The 20679-nt window shown below is 44.2% G+C and overlaps 1 protein-coding gene across 9 annotated transcripts in view; it reads left to right on the top strand.

The window, feature by feature from the left end:
- The first annotated feature begins 2301 nt into the window (after positions 1-2301).
- DPF3 (double PHD fingers 3) overlaps positions 2302-20679 on the top strand; it is a 225779-nt gene continuing 207401 nt past the window's right edge. For 7 of the 9 annotated variants that reach the window (XR_005225503.2, XR_005225502.2, XR_005225499.2 and 4 more), the window contains exon 1: positions 2302-2371. Coding sequence is in view for 4 of the 9 variants with exons in the window: in XM_007055736.4 (XP_007055798.2) it covers positions 2340-2371 (32 nt within the window). In the remaining 5 variants the exon portion in view is untranslated. The remainder of the gene's footprint in view (positions 2372-20679) is intronic. The other 2 variants (XR_005225504.2, XM_037900329.2) reach the window with 1 other exon arrangement.

Genomic DNA, 20679 nt, shown 5'->3' with positions numbered 1-20679 from the left:
TCCGGCTGGGGTGCAGGCTCTGGGGTGGGGCTGAGGATGAGGGGCTCAGGGCTTTGGCAGAGGGTTGGGGTGCGGGGTGCGGACTCCAGCTGGGGGTGCGGGCTCTGGAGTGGGGCCAGGGATGAGGAGTTTGGGGTGCAGGCTTCCCCAGGGCTACAGAAGGGAGAGCAGACTCCCACCAGCTCTCTCTCCCAGCAGCAACACCTGGGCTGGCGGGAAGAGGTGCCTCGCCCTCCTGTGGCGCTTAATAGGCTGTTGCGCGGCCGTGTGGCTTAGAGGGAATTTAGTGGTACGCATCGGTTTATAAAAATAAATGTTATATAACCAAATCTATGCCCATCTAGTGATAATTGTGACCTTTCTGTGTGGCAGTTCATGGCCAGTAAGAATTTTTCTGTGGCAGTGGAGATAGAACCAATATTCTCCTATCATTTGACCTAAAGGAGAATGTCTGTCAGCAAGATAAAGCCTATGACAGACAGGTTTCAGAGTAGCAGCCATGTTAGTCTGTATTTGCAAAAAGAAAAGGAGTACTTGTGGCACCTTAGAGACTAACAAATGTATTTGAGCATAAGCTTTCGTAGCTCACGAAAGCTTATGCTCAAATAAATTGGTTAGTCTCTAAGGTGCCACAAGTACTCCTTTTCTTCCTATGGCACGCAGTTAAGCAGTTCTGATGTCCTCTAGCATAGGTCATTGGTACCTGAACATGTTATCCTGTTCATTTCTCTCTTTCTCTCATGGAGTATGTCACCCATGCGTTTACAAAAAGTTTGCAGTTGACTTTTTCTGTGGCCAACAGGGAAGTGTCAAACATGAGGATCCTAAGTCACATCCAGTGCCATCTGGGCCATTATTATATTAAATACTATTATAAGAAGCTTTGGCCTCTTTGGCCCCTTTCTTAATTCAGCCCTCTGTTCCAGAAGTGCTGCTGTCTCAAACCTCGTTTGACACCCAAACAGATCACAAAACATTGATACTTCCAACTGTCTGGGTTCTGAATGATTGAAATCAAAGGGCCACGATCCTTATTCTCCTCTCCCTTATACTGGCTTTACACCAGTATAATTTAATTGACTTCACTTGAGTTTCTCTAGATATTTATTGGTGTGACGAGAGAAGAATCAGGCCTATGTTTCCTTATTTGGGGTTAGGGGATGCCTGAAGGGAAGGGAGACCTTTGAGAGGTAGAGAAATGTTGTAAGGCAAAGCCTGCACTAATATCAGACAGGAAGAAACTTCTTAGGTCTGTCTGAACTTGATTATACTAGATCAACGCTGGTGTAACTTCACTGATTTCAGTGGAGTTACTTCTGATTTACAGTGGTGTGAGATCAGAATTAGCCACGTCTCGAGCGTCAGCTCATGCTGGATAATTCATTTGCAAACTCTTTTAATTAGTCACAGGTAAACTCTGACTTCCTGGAGTTGGTGCCTCTCCCAGAAATGGACTCTTAACTACAGCTGTATCTGTTCCAAAACTCTTGCCTCCAAGTTCCTCTTCTACCATGCAAGTAGGTGTCATATGAAACATAGGTTAAAATCCTTCCCCCTCCCTCTCTCCATGCTGAAAGATCAAAGGCCCAGGTCTCAACATGCTAGACAAGACAATCACTTCAGAAGTTGCTTTGTGGGAAAAACAGAAAACAGGCAGGCAGGCAGTTTGGCCACTGTGCATTATGTAACCAGTGCACTGGCTGCAGGAGCTGGATGACTGACATTGAGAAATTCCTAGGGGAGGGGGAGAGGGTGCTGCCCTGGAGTCACTGTAAGCGCCAGCAGTTCCAAGCAACCTGAAGGGGAAAGTGGCTTTCGGTAAAAGGAAACAAATTGGGAATAATAACAATAAAGCTGGAAAATCGGCTGCAGTACCAAATGTCAGTACACATGTCATTTATTTTCCTGATGAAATGGCATGCATCCAACCCTTGCACATGAACAAGGGGGCATGCCATTTGGGAAATGAAAGGCAGCCACAGCAATACAAAAAGACAATGTATTTTCCCTCATTCCTTTCTCTCGATTTCTTGACATGAAAAGCCAGATAACTCCAAAGAGTCTTGTGCTCCTCATCCTAGACCCCTAAATCTAGTTCGGTGTGGTGACAGCCCCTTGGATGTGTTACTGCCCCTTTAAGACCTGCTCTCTTCCAGTTCCACAGAAAGGGAGTGACCTCTGGGCTTTGACAGCTCCCCTAATAACTAGTCCAGCCCAGGCTCCGCCCACAGCGCCGGATTGGGCAGCGGGCCGGTATCCCATCCTCTGATTGGCTGGGCGCTTCCCCTAAGCGAACCTTTAGAACTCTGAGACACAATATTCTGTTACATTGTAGCAAAATGGCGACTGTCATTCACAACCCCCTGAAAGCGTAAGTAGGAATCAAAAATGTACATATTCCGCGTGGTTTAAATATGAAAAAAGGCGCCTTTCCGATGCTGCTGCCTGCCTGAGCCCGGTGCCTCCAGCCTCCCAGCTGATCTCTCCTCCCTCCCTCTTTCCTTTCTGAGCTCCTCTCTTTTTGTGCAACACACACAGACGTCTTGCGCTGAAATTAACAAGAAGAAATTGTTACATTTGTGTTGTGATTAATTGGCTGGCCGGGAGGAAGAGAGATTTGAGTTCTGAAGGGGAGGATGGCAGCGGGGTTTCTTGCAGCTCTTGGGGCTGCGTGGATCTTGGAAAGAGCAAGATCCTGCAGGACCCCTGAGGGGGGGCTTGCACTTGACAGAGTCCCGAGCCTGACGTCCGGGCAGGCTCCCCGGCTACCAACCCCGTGTCCAAGGGAGAGGGATCAGTCCTGGGAATCGGGGGCATAGTTATCGGTTTTGCCGTGCTCCGACAGCAATTCGGAGTTTTCTTTTGCAAACCTTCTTGGAGTTGGGATGACTTGAAGAGGGGGAAAGAATCAGCCCCAGCGTTTGCTGGCTCTGTAGCAAAGGGGGTTGCACCGCTCGTTTCCTAGCAGGGCAGCAGGGGCATTGCAATTACACTTCGGTTTGTGTGCGAGGAAGAGAGAAGCCGGACTCTCGTGAAATGAATGACTCGGGGTCACTGATGGTTGATTTTTAGGCAGGAAGTCTAGAGAGCTCTTTGCGTGCGGGAGGTTTTCGCTTTTAAAAGTGGCAACGAGAGTTGATTGTGTTTCCATCTTTGGATGGACACACTGATTACCGAAATCTGCCCGGATGTAAGGGCAGAATTTGGCCAACTGTTTGCGAGGAGATATAGGAAGAGAGGAAGGGGGCAGGTGCCTCTGCTACAGAAATGTGCTGGGTTCTCCGCTCTTGAATTAAGGCAGATGTAAGAGGGGCACACAGGAGGCAGTCATCTTTCGCTGGATCAGGTCCCTCATTTCCTCATGCTCCGCTGCACACACCGTTAATCTCGCAAGGCAGTAGGAAGAGTGGGATTTGGCACCGTATGTGGGGAGAGAAGGGGCTTTTAAAATGACTTCTGTGCTGGGGGCAGCTCTTGCTAATAATGCAAGATGCTCATAATGCGAGAAAGCAGAGTACCTGGTGGAGACACTTCATCTGGACTTTCTAGTCACACCGTGTGGGCGCTTTTATGCGTTTGAGTTTTTAGAGATGTAATTCAGACTTTGAGCTGCGTCCTTTCAATTAAACTCGCTCCGATTGGAGTTCGAAAAATACTTGGAGTTTTTTTTCCCAGGGATTCCTGCTGCTGTCTCTGTGCTGTGCAGCAATCTGGAGGGAAGGAAAGCTTTACACTGGGAGGGGGCACACAGCTGGCATATTTACATCACTCTTTCTCCATCTTGGCATCAAACGTTTTCTTACATTAAATATTCTTTCATTTAGCAAATTGTAACAAATCTGTTGAGAAGGGGGAAGTGCCGTTAGAACAGTGTTTATCAAAGGAGTAGATGTCTTTTGGAAAAAAAGAAGACCACCCCCGGTGAATATATATGGCTTATACAATGTTCCACCAATCAGCGTGCATATTTTATAGTTGTCCCAGTGAGAACAACTTATTAACATTCTCTCCACCCCCCCCCCCGCATTCTGCTGCTTTAATCATTTTATTTTTCAATTTAAAAAATAAATATGTTAGATCCTTCATTGTTGCCAATTTAACTGCATGGAAACAATATAGGTAACTATACAATAGGTTTTGTTATGTGTGTAGAGAGACAAGGTGGGGGGAAGTAATATCTTTTATTGGACCAACTTCTCTCCTGCTTGTGTGTTGTGTGAAATGCCGTGTATATTTGTGTGACTATGTAAATATTAATAACAAAGGAGGTTGCTTTTCTTTCGGGAAAGTCGTTCGTTTGGTGTTGGAAGGTGAGCTTCCCAGGCATCCGATCAGTCTCATGTCGCGTGGCGCCGGATGGTGTGTGTGTGTGTGTGAGTGTGTGTGCGCGGAGAGCCAAGGGAAGCTTGATTCTACTCTTGCTTACATGGGTGCAAATGAGGAGTAACTCCACATGGTGGTAAGCCCGTGTGAGAGTGTCGAGGACGGGAGCAGAAGGGAGGGGATTTGAACGTGGGCTAGCCCTTTCTGAACGACGTTATGATGTATTGTGTTAGCGGTTCACTTTTTGTAATTGTGGTACATGTACCATTCACACCTGTGATTTATATCTCCGTACTAAATCCTGCCTCGTTTGTACTTATAGTTAAATTCTTTCGAAGCCCAGTGCTGTTCCCAGTGAAGTCAATGGGAGCAGGAGCAGGTCTGTTATAATTAGCCCCCTATTCCTCCCCCTCCCTCTGGGGTGAGAAGAGAGGAAACAATAGACCTCAAGTGCAGGGTTTGCTTTTCTCTGTGAGCCTTTTAAAGTACCAATGCTGGGTAGGGGAAACAGGACTGTTACTGGCTGGCTGACACCATCTGTCTTTTTTTTTTTGGAACAACTTGTTTAATAAAACATTCTATTTCCATTTATTCTTACAACTTGCTGATCAGGAAACAATACACAAGTAAATAAATTATGCAAGGGATAAATTAGGACAAAAGCATTAAGACACATAATGGGGGGCGGAGGGGGGGGGGAGGGAAGGATGCATTGCACAGTGTTTTATCCTCATGTGTCCTTCCTGACAATGAAAGGGAGCTGAATGACATTTGCATTTCCTCTGTCTGCGTTTTGATTGTGTCTCAAAAAAAGAAAAAAGACACGCCCCCTAGAGAAACTGGCCATATAAAGGTTTCGCTCTGATGGGGGACAATGTAGATCCTATATAGATTGAAATACTAGCTCAGGTATTGTGAAATGCCCTGTGTGTTTTTGTTTATTTATGTATGTATGTAGAATATTCTTTTCGCTCCAGTATATAGACACTTACATTGCTCTGTTTATACTATACTAGTTCTCATGGGATAATATTTTCCGGTGTACCTGAATATCTGGTGTAAATACATGACATTGCATAGCTCAGGGCTGAGTCCCTTTATAATGACCAGTGACTCTTTACATTACCATTGCCTCTTTCTCTGTCTAGCTCTCCTTTTTCCATTGCTTGATCACTTTGGATGTCTCCATCTCTTCTCTGTCCTCCTCTCCTCTATTCGCTTCTCTGATCCAATCAACCTGACATGACTCCCATTGTTTCTGCCATTTAACACCTTGTTGTTTGCCAACATGGTGCTACAGGCAGAAATATTGCAGGTCTGAGTTCATCAGATCATAAAGAGAAGGCAGCAGGTGTCTGGATAAACACATTGTTTTGTTGAGCCAGGACAGTCATATTCAGAAACCATCAGTGGATAGTGGTGTGTTTTAAATTCAGGTTTTTTTTAGCAGCCTTCTGTTGTGTGTCTATATCTCTCTATATTTTTTTCTATCTCATTCTCTGCTTTTAATGCACACATCTTATTCTAATAGATATGAGATGCATGGATGTATGGAAGGCGGAAATATTGTAGAATAACACTTTAAATCACTTAAAATGTCATTCAACTGTCTCAGTGCACTTTACAAACACTAACAATTAAACTCACAACACCTCTGTGAAGTACTGTTATCTCCATTGTACAGAAGGGTAAACTGAGGCAAAGTGTGCTTAAGAAACTTCCCAAGTTCACACAGCAAGTCTGTGCTAGAGCTCGAGCTCAGAAAACTTGACTTCCATTCCTTTGTGTTCTCTCCACATTCTGATGTACATATGGTGCCATAATGTATTTAATGTAATTAAGATCTTGTCATTTAAAAAGTCTTATTCAGAAGCAGAGCTGATTTTTTTTCTCCACTATCTTTACTCCAACAGCTGAATTTTATTTCAGATGATCAATTAAACACATTAACTGGTGCATATGTTAACTGAGCTGCTGCCTTTTTTGCTTGAGACTTGCTCACACTGTAATTCTTGATCTGTATCTCCCAAAGAGCAGTGATTTCCTTTGGATAGCATGGACTCAGAATAGCAGTGCCAGTGCAAACTCTCCCCTTCCAATGCCCAGCTCAAGACCTAGAGAGCCTAACCCTGGGATGACGGGGTAGTTCAGTTTCTGGTGTTGGGGATAATTCATTCACCTGCTGAGGATATTGTTATAATGGATTTTGTGATATGGAAACTTGTTAGTGAGGAACTGATCTGGAATCACAAACCTATTTCATACAGGCCACAGAACAGCTCTTGGATGACAATTACTTTTGGTCACTTATGACTTTGGATTGAATTCAGCTGGTGACTGAGAGCTGAAGGGCTCTGTATCCCATTATCATTCCTTGAATCAACCCAAAATTGTGATTCAGTGCGGATGAGGTCCAATTTCTTGCATGTTGTTGCATAGCCATCTGGTTGCTAGTTTTAAATATTAAAATGAAAGCATAGTGCACAGCGCTCCTTTCAGCAGGTGTTAACCATACAAAAGGCTGGACAGTTGGATGGAAAGTTCATGCTTCAGTTTTTACAAGTTAAATGAAGGTGATTTGGATGGGGATGGGGAAGGCAGAATTGCATTTTGATGACAAAGTGGTTGTGTTCATAAAATCACTTGATCAAAATCTCTAAGAGTCTTGTGTGGCTTCTGTCGTGTTTGAAGTCAGTGAAAAACAGAAACATGCCCAAGTGTGACGTGTTTCAGGCTGAAGCTGCCATTCTCGCTGCAACGCTTTCTACCGTACCACAGCTCTGGCCTTCTGATAACATGATAGATGAATGTAGCTGCGATGTGTATGGGGAAACATGGGAATAAAAACAAAGCGGGTTAGAGGATAAACAAAAAAAGCCCTGATATGAAAACCCAAGGATATGCTGGGTTAATGTGGGAGACCGGATAAATGATATAGTTATGGCATTTTCTTTGGTTGCATGAGTGACTTGTGCACTATTACTTGTTGTAGTGCTTTTGTAATTTGTTTTGCTGGCATTCCAGTCTTTCACAGTCTGTCAGGTTGTATGGATGGATGGAGCTGGCATCATAAAATTGTCACTGAAAAAAGCTTTTGAAAGCCTGTTACTTGTGGTGTTCGTGCATTTGAAAACAATGGGTGATACGGGAGGTAGAGTGGTTAAGAGGAGCTAATGCCCTGGACTTGTTGGGTGTGAGAGAATGTCAGAGTTAGGGGCTCATTTTCAGAGTGCTCTTACTGGAGTACTTGCGCTCGGGGGGGGCAATGATCTTAATTTTCATTGTGCTAGGTGCCAGGGCTGTGATCGCCTTCTGCAATCTGTCAGCAATGCCTGGGTACATGGTGGTACCACCAGACAGCACGGTGTTGGCGTACAGGTCTTTACGGATAGCCACATCGCACTTCATGATGGAGTTGAAGGTAGTTTCATGGATGCCACAGGATTCCATACTCCAGAAAGATGTCTGGAAGAGGGCTTCTGGGCACCTGAACCTCTCATTGCCAATGGTGATCACCTGACCTTCAGGGAGCTCATAGCTCTTCTCCAGGGAAGAGCTAGAGACAGTGGTGGCCATCTCCTGTTCAAGTCCAGGGCAATGTAGCACAGCTTTTCCTTGATGTCACGCACGATTTCCCTTTCAGCTGCGGTGGAGTAGATTCACAACAACTGTTAAATTGTCTTAAAATGATAAAAGTTTACTATAGCCTATACAATGACCCAGAGGACTAAGGAGAATGGCATTCTGTCTTCACTCTGAGCCCTGGTTAGCAGCAACAACAGTAATGTATCTAATCCCCCATGTGTGGTGTTGAAAATATATGCTCCCCAACCTTAAAATCCAGTGAGCGTTGTATTCTGAGGTTGCTTTCAAATTAACGTTTTGTCCATCTTGCAAATCTGGCCTCTGCAATTAATGACAATTGGCTGTCCCAGGGGAAGGCAGAAATGATATAGCTCCAGGCTTCTCTCAGTAGGAAATAAACTGCCTTAGGATAGCCCCATCTCACACCATTTGCTGGGAATGTTTTTTTTTTATTCACTTAGGTTCAGCTCTGACTATTTGCCTAATAAATCTGTTTTATCAGGCTTGATCCTTATTCTGTGCTCATCACCCTGGTATCTGAATGTCTGTATGTGCAGTTGCCTTGGGCAAGAAGCAACTCTGTATTTTAGGGGCTTGAAGGGTCTTTCTGAGAGAAACCTCTGATCTGAAAAGACTTGTCTGAGTGAAACTCACCACTGTGCAAAGAATCAGCACAGGGCCTATACAACCCTCAAGGCTTATTCTGAAGACTTAAGTAGGACTTTACCGATGTATTAGCCTGTTACACCGAGGTGAATTTTGCGCTGTATGGACAATCAGGCTTTCAGTTTTATTAAAGGGTCACTGTCAACTTAGTTTATGCTCTACATTTAGGTTTTATTTTTTGGAAAAGGATATTACAAAACAGAATATGAAAAAAATATAATAAGGCAACTTCCTTTTTACAAAACTTTCCAGTAATATTTTCCTTTTTAATTCTCTTTGGATTTAAACTTTTTCCTGCAGTTTATGAACCTAACCCAAGAGCACTGGGCTATTAAGAACCAGAAACTCATTCTACTAAAGACGTGAAACTGATCAGTCTAGTTTCACTGTCTCAGCTGAGTGACATGTAATAAGCAAACAAACAGCATTCTCATTTAGCTTTAATAACCTAAAATGGTTAGAAACACAGGTAAGTTAAGAAAAAATGGTTTATTTCCTGACAACCCTGTTTTAACCACAGATTCCCAGCATATGCCACAAGGACGAAGAATATAGTGAATTGAGGGCTGCTGGCAGATATCCTCCCTGCGACCCCCATCTCCTCCACTATGGGAATAACAGGAGGATGTCAGTATGCTTCTCAATTTTCACTCTACCTGCCTGAACCGGGTGTGGTCAGTGAGTTGCAGTTGTAGCCACATGGAAGCTTTTGCTGCCACTGGAGCACTGACTGGAGGAGGCTTTCCCAGGGCGTGATTGGAACAGCAACAGCACGGCAGGGAAGTGATGCTGATGACTCTGCACTGGGTGGCTGAGATCAGCAGGGTGTGCCTGCCAAATCCCAAGTCATTGATTTCTCTTTCTGCTGGCAGTAGCCGTAGAAAGTCACCCTCCCCCCACCCAGGTGCTGATGGGGACTCTGGGTTCAACACCATTATTCTTCTCGTGGGGAAGGGTGGGGTGTGTTTGTCTGTCTTGTAATGGTGTGGCCACATGGTTTGCAAGACCCCGTGAAAGACGATACTGGGACAAAACTGATCCAGCTCAATTTAGCTTGTTTACACATAGATTCATAGATACTAAGGTCAGACGGGACCATTATGATCATCTAGTCTGACCTCCTGCACAACGCAGGCCACAGAATCTCACCCACCCACCCACTCCTGCGAAAAACCTCTCACCTATGTCTGAGCTATTGAAGTCCTCAAATCGTGGTTTAAAGACTTCAAGGAGCAGAGAATCCTCCAGCTAGTGACCCGTGCCCCATGCGACAGACGAAGGCGAAAAACCTCCAGGGTCTCTTCCAATCTGCCCTGGAGGAAAATTCCTTCCCAACCCCAAATATGGCGATCAGCTAAACCCTGAGCATATGGGTATGATTCACCAGCAAGATACTACAGAAAACTCTTTCCTGGGTAACTCAGATCCCACCCCATCTAACATCCCATTACAGGCCATTAGGCCTATTTACCACGAATATTTAATTACCAAAATCATGTTATCCCATCATACCATCTCCTCCATAAACTTATCGAGTTTAATCTTAAAGCCAGATAGATATTTTGCCCCCACTGCTTCCGTTGGAAGGCTATTCCAAATCTTCACTCCTCTGATGGTTAGAAACCTTCGTCTAATTTCAGGTCTAAACTTCCTGGTGGCCAGTTTATATCCGTTTGTTCTTGTGTCCACATTGGTACTGAGCTTAAATAATTCCTCTCCCCCTCCAGTATTTATCCCTCTGATAAATTTATAGAGAGCAATCATATCTCCCCTCAACCTTCTTTTAGTTAGGCTAAACATGCCAAGCTCCTTGAGTCTCCTTTCATAAGACAGGTTTTCCATTCCTCGGATCATCCTAGTAGCCCTTCTCTGTACCTGTTCCAGTTTGAATTCATCCTTCTTAAACATGGGAGACCAGAACTGCACACAGTATTCCAGGTGAGGTCTCACCAGTGCCTTGTATAACGGTACTAAAACCTCCTTATCCCTACTGGAAATACCTCTCCTGATGCATCCCAAGACCGCATTAGCTTTTTTCACGGCCATATCACATTGGCGGCTCATAGTCATCCTATGATCAACCAATACTCCAAGGTCCTTCTCCTCCTCTGTTACTTCTAATTGATGCATCCCCAGCTTATAACTAAAATTCTTGTTATTAATCCCTAAATGCATAACCTTACACTTCTCACTATTAAATTTCATCCTATTACTATTACTCCAGTTTACAAGGTCATCCAGATCCTCCTGTAGGATATTCCGGTCCTTCTCTAAATTGGCAATACCTCCCAGCTTTCTATCATCCGCAAACTTTATTAGCACACTCCCACTTTTTGTGCCAAGGTCAGTAATAAAAAGATTAAATAAGATTGGTCCCAAAACTGATCCTTGAGGAATTCCACTGGTAACCTCCCTCCAGCCTGACAGTTCACCTTTCAGTAGAACCCGTTGTAGTCTCGCCTTTAACCAATTCCTTATCCACCTTTCAATTTTCATATTGATCCCCATCATTTCCAATTTAACTAATAATTCCAGATGTGGCACGGTATCAAACACTTTACTGAAATCTAGGTAAATTAGATCCACTGTGTTTCCTTTGTCTAAAAAATCTGTTACTTTCTCAAAGAAGGAGATCAGATTGGTTTGGCACGACCTACCTTTTGTAAAACCATGTTGTATTTTGTCCCATTTATCATTGACTTCAATGTCCTTAACTACTTTCTCCTTCAAAATTTTTTCCAAGACCTTGCATACTACAGATGTCAAACTAACAGGCCTATAGTTACCCGGATCACTTTTTTTCTCTTTCTTAAAAATAGGAACTATGTTAGCAATTCTCCAATCATACAGTACAACCCCTGAGTTTAGAGATTCATTAAAAATTATTGCTAATGGGCTTGCAATTTCGGGTGCCAATTCCTTTAATATTCTTGGATGAAGATTATCTGGGCCCCCCGATTTAGTCCCATTAAGCTGTTCGAGTTTCCCTTCTACCTCAGATATGGTAATATCTACCTCCATGTCCTCATTCCCATTTGTCATGCTACCATTATCCCTAAGATCATCTTTAGCCTTGTTAAAGACTGAGGCAAAGTATTTGTTTAGATGAAAAGTAATCCAGAATAAGGGAGGGTGTGAATATAAAGTGAATTAACTATGCCTGTGTATCTCATTGTGTGGATGCTCTTATTCTGAAATAAAAGCATCCACATATGGAGTTAATCTGGAATGACTATTGTGAAATAACTCTCTGGGTAGACAAGCTTTTAAGATTACATCTCCATTCCCACTCTAAGGCCATGTCTACACTGGAGAGCTTACAGCACTGCAGCTATACTGATGCAGCTGAGCCGCTGTCAGATCTCTAGTGTAGCTGCTCTATGCTGACGGGAGAAAGCATTTCTGTTGATATAATTAATCCACCCCCGCAGTAAGCGGCCGTAGCTATGTCAGTGGCAGATGCTCTCCTGCCAACGTAGTGCTGTCCACACCGGCACTTATGTTGGTGTAACTTATCTTGCTCAGAAGGATGGTTTATTCACCCCCCTAAGTGACATGTTATACTGATATAAGTGGTAGTGTAGACATAGCCTAAGCAACAGTGGAGTCAAATAACACTCAATTACATCTCTCATTTTACCCGTCTTACACAAACTTGCTGTTCTCTTCTAGTTTATCCTTATAAATGGGTATAAACATGTTGACTCTTGACAAAAGTTAAATCTAACTATGTTAAATGAATCCATCCTAACTTACAGCTTCTACCCTCCTGCTTTCTATCTGGGGAGCCCTCATTTTGTCTTTTTTACACATTTTAAAAAGGCCAGGCTGTTTGGAGCTGTGATCAAGTCATTATTTAAGCTGTGATCAAGTCATCTAAAGGCTGCAGCCAAGATAGGGGCCCCAGTGTTCTAGGCACTGAAACACATAACAAGACAGGCCCTGCCCTGAAGAGCTTGCATTGTAAATAAATGAGAGACTAAGGGCTGGGAGGGGAAACAGAGGCACAGAGAAGTAAGATAACTTGCCCAGGGTCACACACCAGATCAGGTACAGACCTAGGAATAGAATCCGGGTGTCCTGAGTCCCACTGTAGTCACATATCCACTGAACCATGCTGTCATGAAGGTTATTTGGAAATACAAAGTAAATATTTTATATCAGGGGAAAATAATAGCCACATTTTCATTTCCTGTGAGAACTCAGGCCCAAAGAAAGAAACTTATGACTTGGAGAACTGAATTTGTTGTGTTTAATTGTTTTGGCCTCAATACTATTTCTTACTAGTGGTTGGTAAGTGATGGGAATAAAATATACTTTACGATTATGATGATGCTAGCTCTTTTTGACTTCTGCAGCCTGAAAAAGGGAGATTTGAAACACCAGTGGATCAGAATCTGCATTATTGTGAAATTCCTTTGTTCTTGACTGTGAATAAAACAAATAATGACTGTAGCTGATCTACTATGTAGTTTTCAAATAAATTATAACTGGTTCTACATTAAACACCAGTGTGCAATATTGGAAGTGATAATGTGAGCCCATTTTTAGCTGCATGTTTAACTTTATTGCTCGTGGTTTATTTTCTTAAAACCAAGGATGTTTAGAAAACTCCCGGTTTGAATTTTATGGGCTTCTTATCATTTTCATTTTACTTGTCAGTTTATCAGCATATACTTGTTTAATATTTAACATCAACAAATCAATAACAGTTTAAATAAACAGGTCAGTGCCTCTTATATTTGGGCCTGCACAGTTTGAGAGACCTGGCAGGAGTGAGAAAAGGGTGGCAATACTTCAGAATGAGCTCTCTCTGCTCTCGAGTGGTTTGACTGCAGTTTGGGCAGTATTGGGATGTCTCTGTTGCAACTTCCTGGTGTCTGGTGATAAACAAACCCTCCCCAACCTTTCATTTCTTGGTCACCTGGCATGTGCCAGCCTGGGGAACTTGACAGTTCTGTATGGTGTTTGGGTATCATGCTGATGAGAGTGACGTTACCACCCCTCAGATGGAATGAGAACTCTGCTCTCCTACTGGTGTGGAGTAACTTCATTGAGATCACCGGTGTAGTATTCTGAAATAGGTGTTAAGGAAATTAGACTCAAACCCACAATCTGTGGGAAGGGAAATATTTAGGAAACTTTGTCATTGACTCGAACTCATTTTTGTTGGTAGTTTGAGCGAAATGTTTTCTCTTCTCTCACCTTTCTTCCCTCCCCTTCCCAACCTACTTACTCCATTGACCTCTACAACTGCAGTCCTAGTCACTGATTTATCAGGGCAGGCTGGCTCAGCACTGTGCAGAGATTGCTTTTAATTAACTGTCTTCATTTTTTCCAACCTTCAGGGAGCAGCAACCCTTTAACGATTTTAATATTTTATCTGGATTTATATCTGCCTTATTTGTTGTTTGTGGCTCTTCTTGCTCACATGGTCTTCCTGAATTATTTCCCCAAACAAAATAATTTTTTCAGGTCCGTCAGACAGAGTGAGGAGGAGGGTTTAATGGATTCTGGAATGGGAGGGTGGGTTACCTAAGATTTGCCCCTGTTAGTTGTGGGAGAAGAGGGAGTTTGTGTGGTGGATTTCAGTTTTGCCACTGGAGCCTTGTCACAGGGCAGGATTCACTTTTGTGTTCTTTTTCAATGTACAAAATGAGGCAACTTTGGTGTCTAGAGCATGGGGCTGGAAGCCGGAGTCCCTTGATTCTGGATGGTGACTCACTGTGTGGTTTGAACGAGCCATTTATAACCTTGTTTTCAGTATTGTTTTGTTCTTGGCGGTATTGATCACTTGTAGCTCCCATACAGAATAAACTATTTAAAGGAGGCATGACTAGAAAATGGATATTTTAAAACCGAGTTAATTCTCTGTATATGCAAGTTGACTGGGTCTCTTTAATATAAGATGACTCTCTTTGTCCACTGGGTATAGCTCTACAAAAGGAGATTTCTTCAGACTGAGCTGGTAGCAGCTGTGCTAAGTTTCTCTCAGCTGGAATTTTCTCTGTGCATATCCTGCAGTGAGTATTGCAGGAGGTACAGTACAAAAGGGATTAGTGAGAATGTCTGTTACATAGAATATTAATATTTGACACTACCCTCCCAGGATCAGAAAGCATTTTGCAAACATTTGTGGAGTAAATGTCACACTACCTTTCTCAGGCAGGGAGATATTATTTTCTCCATTCTACGGATGGGGCAACTGAGACATATTGAAAGGGCAACTGAGACACATAGAAATTAAGTGCCTTACCCAAGGCTCTGTAGTGAATCACTGGCAGAGCCAAGAATTTAACAGCCACATTTTATTTTCTTCCAAGGCTGTGCTTTAGGTCAGTGGTTCTCAAACTAGGGCTGCCGCTTGTTCAGGGAAAGCCCCTGGCGGGCCGGACCGGTTTGTTTACCTGCCGCGTCCGCAGGTTTGGCCGATCACCGCTCCCATGGCCGCGGTTCGCCGCTCCAGGCCAATGGGGGCTGCAGGAAGTAGTTTGAGAACCACTGCTTTTGGTAGTAGGCCAATGATGTGCTGGAGGGGGCTTCAGTTAAATGGAGGATTAAGGCTATCTTCCTGCCTCTGATGGAGTTCCCTCCCTCTCTAGATATTGCTAAGCCATCCCTGACAGAGATAACTTGTCCCTGGTGCATAGGAAGATGCTTCTGAGGTGCAAATATTTTGCCATTGTAATGAAGCAGATTGCACCATGTGGGTTTTTTAAAAAAACCTCCCCAAATATGATACCCACAGGCCCCCTTTCCCTCCACATTTCAAAATACATGCACTGAACACGGTGGGATACTATCAATATATTGGTGGGTCAGATTCTGCTTTGACTTGAACTGATGGAATTCTAAGATAATGTTATTGAAACATTAATGTTATTGGAACAAAATATAAACATGTCCATGAATGCATCCGATGAAGTGAGCTGTAGCTCACGAAAGCTTATGCTCAAATAAATTGGTTAGTCTCTAAGGTGCCACAAGTCCTCCTTTTCTTTTTACAACTAAGTTATCTACCCAGTGATGTTGTTTGCCTCCCTTGGTTATGGTTAAAAGGGAGCATTTTTGTTTAAATGCAGAACAAATTAATAGATTCCCAGGCCCTAATCCTCTCAGTCTGTAGGCAAAAGCATGCCTGGGCCACAAAGTTTATCTGCCAGCTAAAAGGAACCTATTTGTGGGTGCTTCATTTCAAAATATTGGCAGCACGTCACTGCATAAGATCAGCCTTGTCATATAGCCCATCATTGATGCTGTCTCTTTCTTACCATCCTCTGCAGCACAGTTCAGTTTAAAGAAAACAACGACAACAACAACAAAGCCTGTGGGGCTGATTCTTGTGTCATAAGTGCTGGTGTAAATACAGAATAACTCCTTCGACATCAGTGGCATTACACTAGTGTAAAATTAGTGGAAGAGAAGAAACATGCTCCCTGTGCTCTTAATTTGTCTTGCTAACTTGCAAATGCAACTGTTCTAGGACTTTATTTGTTCCACTGAGTGGATCTGAAAATAGATTTCCCCCCTCCCCCTCATTATTTACTTTCTGGTCTTGTTTTCATAACCAGCTTATCCACAAAATACACTTTTTGGCTCCCCTGTCTCATGATATATCTTCAAGGTTACCCATTGCTAAGCAACCACCACACAAAGTTGAAGGCTGGTCAGCAAATTCTTGTGTATTTCTCTGGGTTATCTCTGGTATGAAACTAAGGGGCAGTTGGCACGGGTGGTTAGCCTCATCTGTCCTGTCTGGAAGAGGGGGAGGGAAGTGTGTTGGGCTGCTGCTGTGACTTTGGGAAAGGCTCTGACCTGAAAATGGATTGCAATTCCAACTGAATGGTTCTTTTCCTTGGTAATAGAATCGCACACCTGAGCTCTGTGCTCTTTGCATTAATTCCACCTCTCTTAAACTTTCCCAGTCAATTATCCATGTCCATCTACTGCTTTAGTAGACACAGGACCCTTTCTGCTGCAGCAGGCTTTTGGGGCTGTAGCGTTCTGTAGCAGCCCCCTCCAGCATGGTTATCAATCAGGACCTGTCAGCTTTCTTCCTCAGACACATCTATTTCAGGGCTGTAAGACGTGGCCTTTTGCTTTTGTTCTTTAAAAAAAATATTTATAAAGGGGCCATCTCAGGTGCTGAGTGTGTTGTTAGGGATTTGCATTGACAGTAAAGTTGCATGAAATTTATTGGTTTCAGTCTGCATGGGTTTCAATAAACCTCTGTCACTTTTAGTTCGTAGAGTTTTTTGGGCTTGTTTACAAAATTGAGACTAAAAATGGAATCAGTGACACTCATTAAGTTGATCATAGTTCTTAAACTATGGTCTGCAGCACCAGCAGGTCAGAGAGCTCTTCCAGGTGATTGGCCAAATGAATCATTTTGAGAACAAAGGAGGATTAAGATGTTGGGAAGAGAGGATCTTTCTCTTGCACTATGATCCAAGGCATAATAAAAGCTGGAGAACCTCTTTGCACTGCAAATATGTTTGTGAGGATTTGTCACAAATTTCATTGTCAAACCAAAATGCAAGGACCAAATTCTTGTTTGTCCAGAGACAGTAAAAAAGCTTAGCTTTGACATTCAGTGAAAGGTTCACGTGCCCAAAAAATACACTCAGAAAATTCACCTGGTGTGGTTTCCACGTTCAAGCCCCAAACTACCCACAGTTTCAGTAGTTCGGGGTTGTGTCAGGAATCGGGGCCTGCAGCAGAGCTAGTCTCCAGGCAGCCTCATCCGTATAGCTGGCCTGCGGCAGGCTGCCTGATTTAACCATGCAACTGATTGGCTGCAGAGGCCAGCAGGCTGGCTCTTAAGCCAGCAGCAGCAGCAGCTCTCTGGCTTCTCCGTGCTCATACTCGCACTGTGCCTGCTCTTGTGTGAGCTGGTTCCTGTTACTCCTGCCTTGCACCCAGTCTTGCCTCTGTCCTGCCCCTGCCTTCAACCCTCCTTGCCTGATACCCTGCTCACTCCAGTTCCTGACCTCCAGTTTGACACTTGGCTTTGGCTCCTGACTACAGCTCTGACCCTGACCACTGGGCCTGCCGTCCACTCCGACCACTAGGCCTATGCCTGCTCCGACCACTAGGCTAGACCTCTCTGTCCTGATCGGTTGACTGACTGAGAAGACCTTACAATTGGGGCCAGGGGCTCTTGGTGCTAACATGGACCCAACTAAGGCACCACCAGAACTAGCGGATGCCATCCAGAACCTGCAGGTGCAAGTGTCCGCTCTGCAATCACAGAATGTGGCCCTGCAGGTGAAGGTTGCTCAGCTGGCTCCTCCTACTTTGCCCCACCTGGAGCCTAAGATTCCTCTGCCCGATCAATTTCACAGAGATTGGGACAGGTTTTGGAGGTTCCTGACCCAGTGTGGGCTTCTGTTCCTCCTATGCCCCTGATCGTTCGCCATGGACCAGGGCTGTGGGAGGTTCATCTTAAGTTTGTTGACCAGGGAGGCCTTGGTCTTGGCTTCCCTGCTCCTGGAACAGTCCAGCCCTCTCTTGGAACAATTAGAAGAATTAATTCAACCTATGTCCACCATCTTTTGTGACCTCAACCATGTGCAGACTGTCAAGGCAACCCTTCAGGCCCCACGGCAGGGAGGCCAGCCCATAACCAAGTATGCTGCTGAACTTCATCGTTTGGCTTCTGACACCAGGTGGAGTGAGGAGGCACAGCATCACTATTTCCACCTGGGGTTAAACAAGGAGATTAAGAATGAGTTTGCATGGGTGGAACCTCTGCTCGGTTTGGACAACCTGATTGAATTATGCATCAGAATCGACGATCACTTCACAGAGCGGCATTGTGAGTATACCTTGATTTTCTGGAAGCTGCCATTTCCCGACACTCCAGACATGCAGATCTTTCCTGGCATCATACGTAGCTCATGCAAGCCAACCAGGTTTGCCTGCCTGTCTCTGATTCAGAGAAGCACTGACACTGGGATTTAGGCTTGTGCCTGTATTATGGGGAACCCAGCCATTTTGCCTTGATCTATCTAGCAAAGACTTGGGTAAAACTTGGGAAATACCATGTCCCCAGCCCTTAGGAGGGGGTATGGGCTGAGCTGGTGTTCTTCTCTCTCCAGTGGTTCCCAGCACTCCAGTGTCACAGTCGGCATAGCATGAACTGTGCGTCAGTTTTCAACACAACTCTGAATACCTCTATTCATTCAACTACTGGTAAGCTCTGAAATCCCCCGATAGGCCCTAGTCAACTTGTGGGCCTTGGGTAACTTTATGGACTTAAAGTTTGCTAAGACCTATACGGTTTCCATCATGTGCAAGGACCCTCCAGAGCTGCTCAAGACTATTGATGGGTCTTGTCTCTCCTCAGGACTGTAATCCACCACATGATACCAGTACTAGTACAACTAACTCAGTTTATCATCACAACTTTAGTTTAAGCCAGAACAACTTCTGTATTCAGAGAAGCTCCAAGCTTATCTAGCCACTGAGTATTTCATTCTTTTGCTCTGCTCAGTCAGAGGTGAGAGATGCAGAGCTAGGGGTTGTCAGCAAATGGGGGTATCAGAAAACCCTACAATTTGGATTAATCCAGGCCCTCATGCTCCTGTTTTCCTAAGTACACCCTGGTTTACCACCTATGACCCCCACAGTCACTGGTGGAAGGGGACCTACACTTTAATTTTAGGCATTGCCGGCTATCGTGCCCCTCCCAGGATCTGAGAAGCAGACTCTGCGGTTCATGGTGTCCTCTGGAAGATCCCAATCCCCAGACAACAAGACTGTCAGAAGCCCCAGTGCCCCCTGCAGCACTGCTGGCTGGGTCCAAGATTCCTCACCAATACTAGGAATTTGCTGACGTTTTTGACAAGGGCAAGGTGGACATCCTGTCCACACATCGGACTTATGATTGCCCATTCGATCTCCAGCCTGAAGCTGAGATCCCATTCAGTCGGATATACGCCCTCTCCGAACCTGAACTTCGAGCTGTCTGCCTTTACTTGCAGGATAACCCAAGGGTTTCATCTGCCCATCTACATCCAAGCAGGCACTCCAGTCTTTTTCGTAAAAAAGAAAGATGGCTCTTTGCAGCAGTGTATTGACTGTTGGATCTTGAACATGGTGACCATACAAATCCGCTTCCCACTCTCCATTATCAACGAGCTCCTAAACTGGCTCTGTGCGGCATGTATTTTCACAAAGTTAGTGCAGCACAGGGCCTATAACCTAGTGTGTGCGTGTGATGGAGACGAGTGGAAGACTGCCTTCCAGAGATGATATGGTGTCTATGAATATCTAATCATGCCATTCAGTTTATGCAATTGACCCAGCAACCTTTCAAAACTTTGGGATTGATATATTCTGCGATATGCTGGACCACTTTGTCATTATGTACCTTGATCACATTCTGATTTTCTCCAAAGACCTGGCTCTTCATGATCAACATGTGCATAGCATTCTTGAAAGACTATGCCAGAATCCCTTGTATGCCAAGCCAGAGAAATGTGAGTTTGATTGAGATACCTTTGAATATCTTGGATATATTATCTCACCGCAGGGACTGGAAAGGGACCCTTGCAAGGTGGCGGCCATCACAAATTGGGTGGCATCAAAGTATGTACGTGGAATCCAATGCTTTTTTTGGTTTTGCTAATTTTTATAGACAATTTTATCCCAGAATTCTCTGGTTTGGCCAGCCCTCTTACAGTCTTGCTGAGAAAGAGAGACCAGTTTTCATGGTCCCCAGAAGCCCAGGCTGCCTTTGATAATCAGAAGCAGAAATTCACCACTGCTCCCATCTTGATCCATCCAGACCCTGCCAGGCAGTTTACAGTAGAGGCTTCAAACTTTGCACCAGGGGTAGTCCTTTCCCAACCAGCTGCTCCCAATGATTATCTTCACTTGTATACTTTTTACATGTGAAAACTCACTCTCACTGAGACAAACTATGACATCATGGACAAGGAATTGCTGGTCTTTGAAAAATGGCACCATGTTCTGAAGGATGCTAGGTTCTCAGTCTAAGTCCTGACAGTCCATAAAATTTTTAATACCTAAAAATGGCCAGGCACCTGAACCAGCAGCAGGCATGCTGGTGTCTCCTTGCACAATTTGAGTTTGTGGTCA

This window comes from Chelonia mydas, chromosome 6 (assembly GCF_015237465.2).
Source record: "Chelonia mydas isolate rCheMyd1 chromosome 6, rCheMyd1.pri.v2, whole genome shotgun sequence".
NCBI lineage: Eukaryota > Metazoa > Chordata > Testudines > Cheloniidae > Chelonia > Chelonia mydas.
Note: the sequence above shows the minus strand (reverse complement) of the source record. Positions and strands in the feature narration are given on the sequence as shown.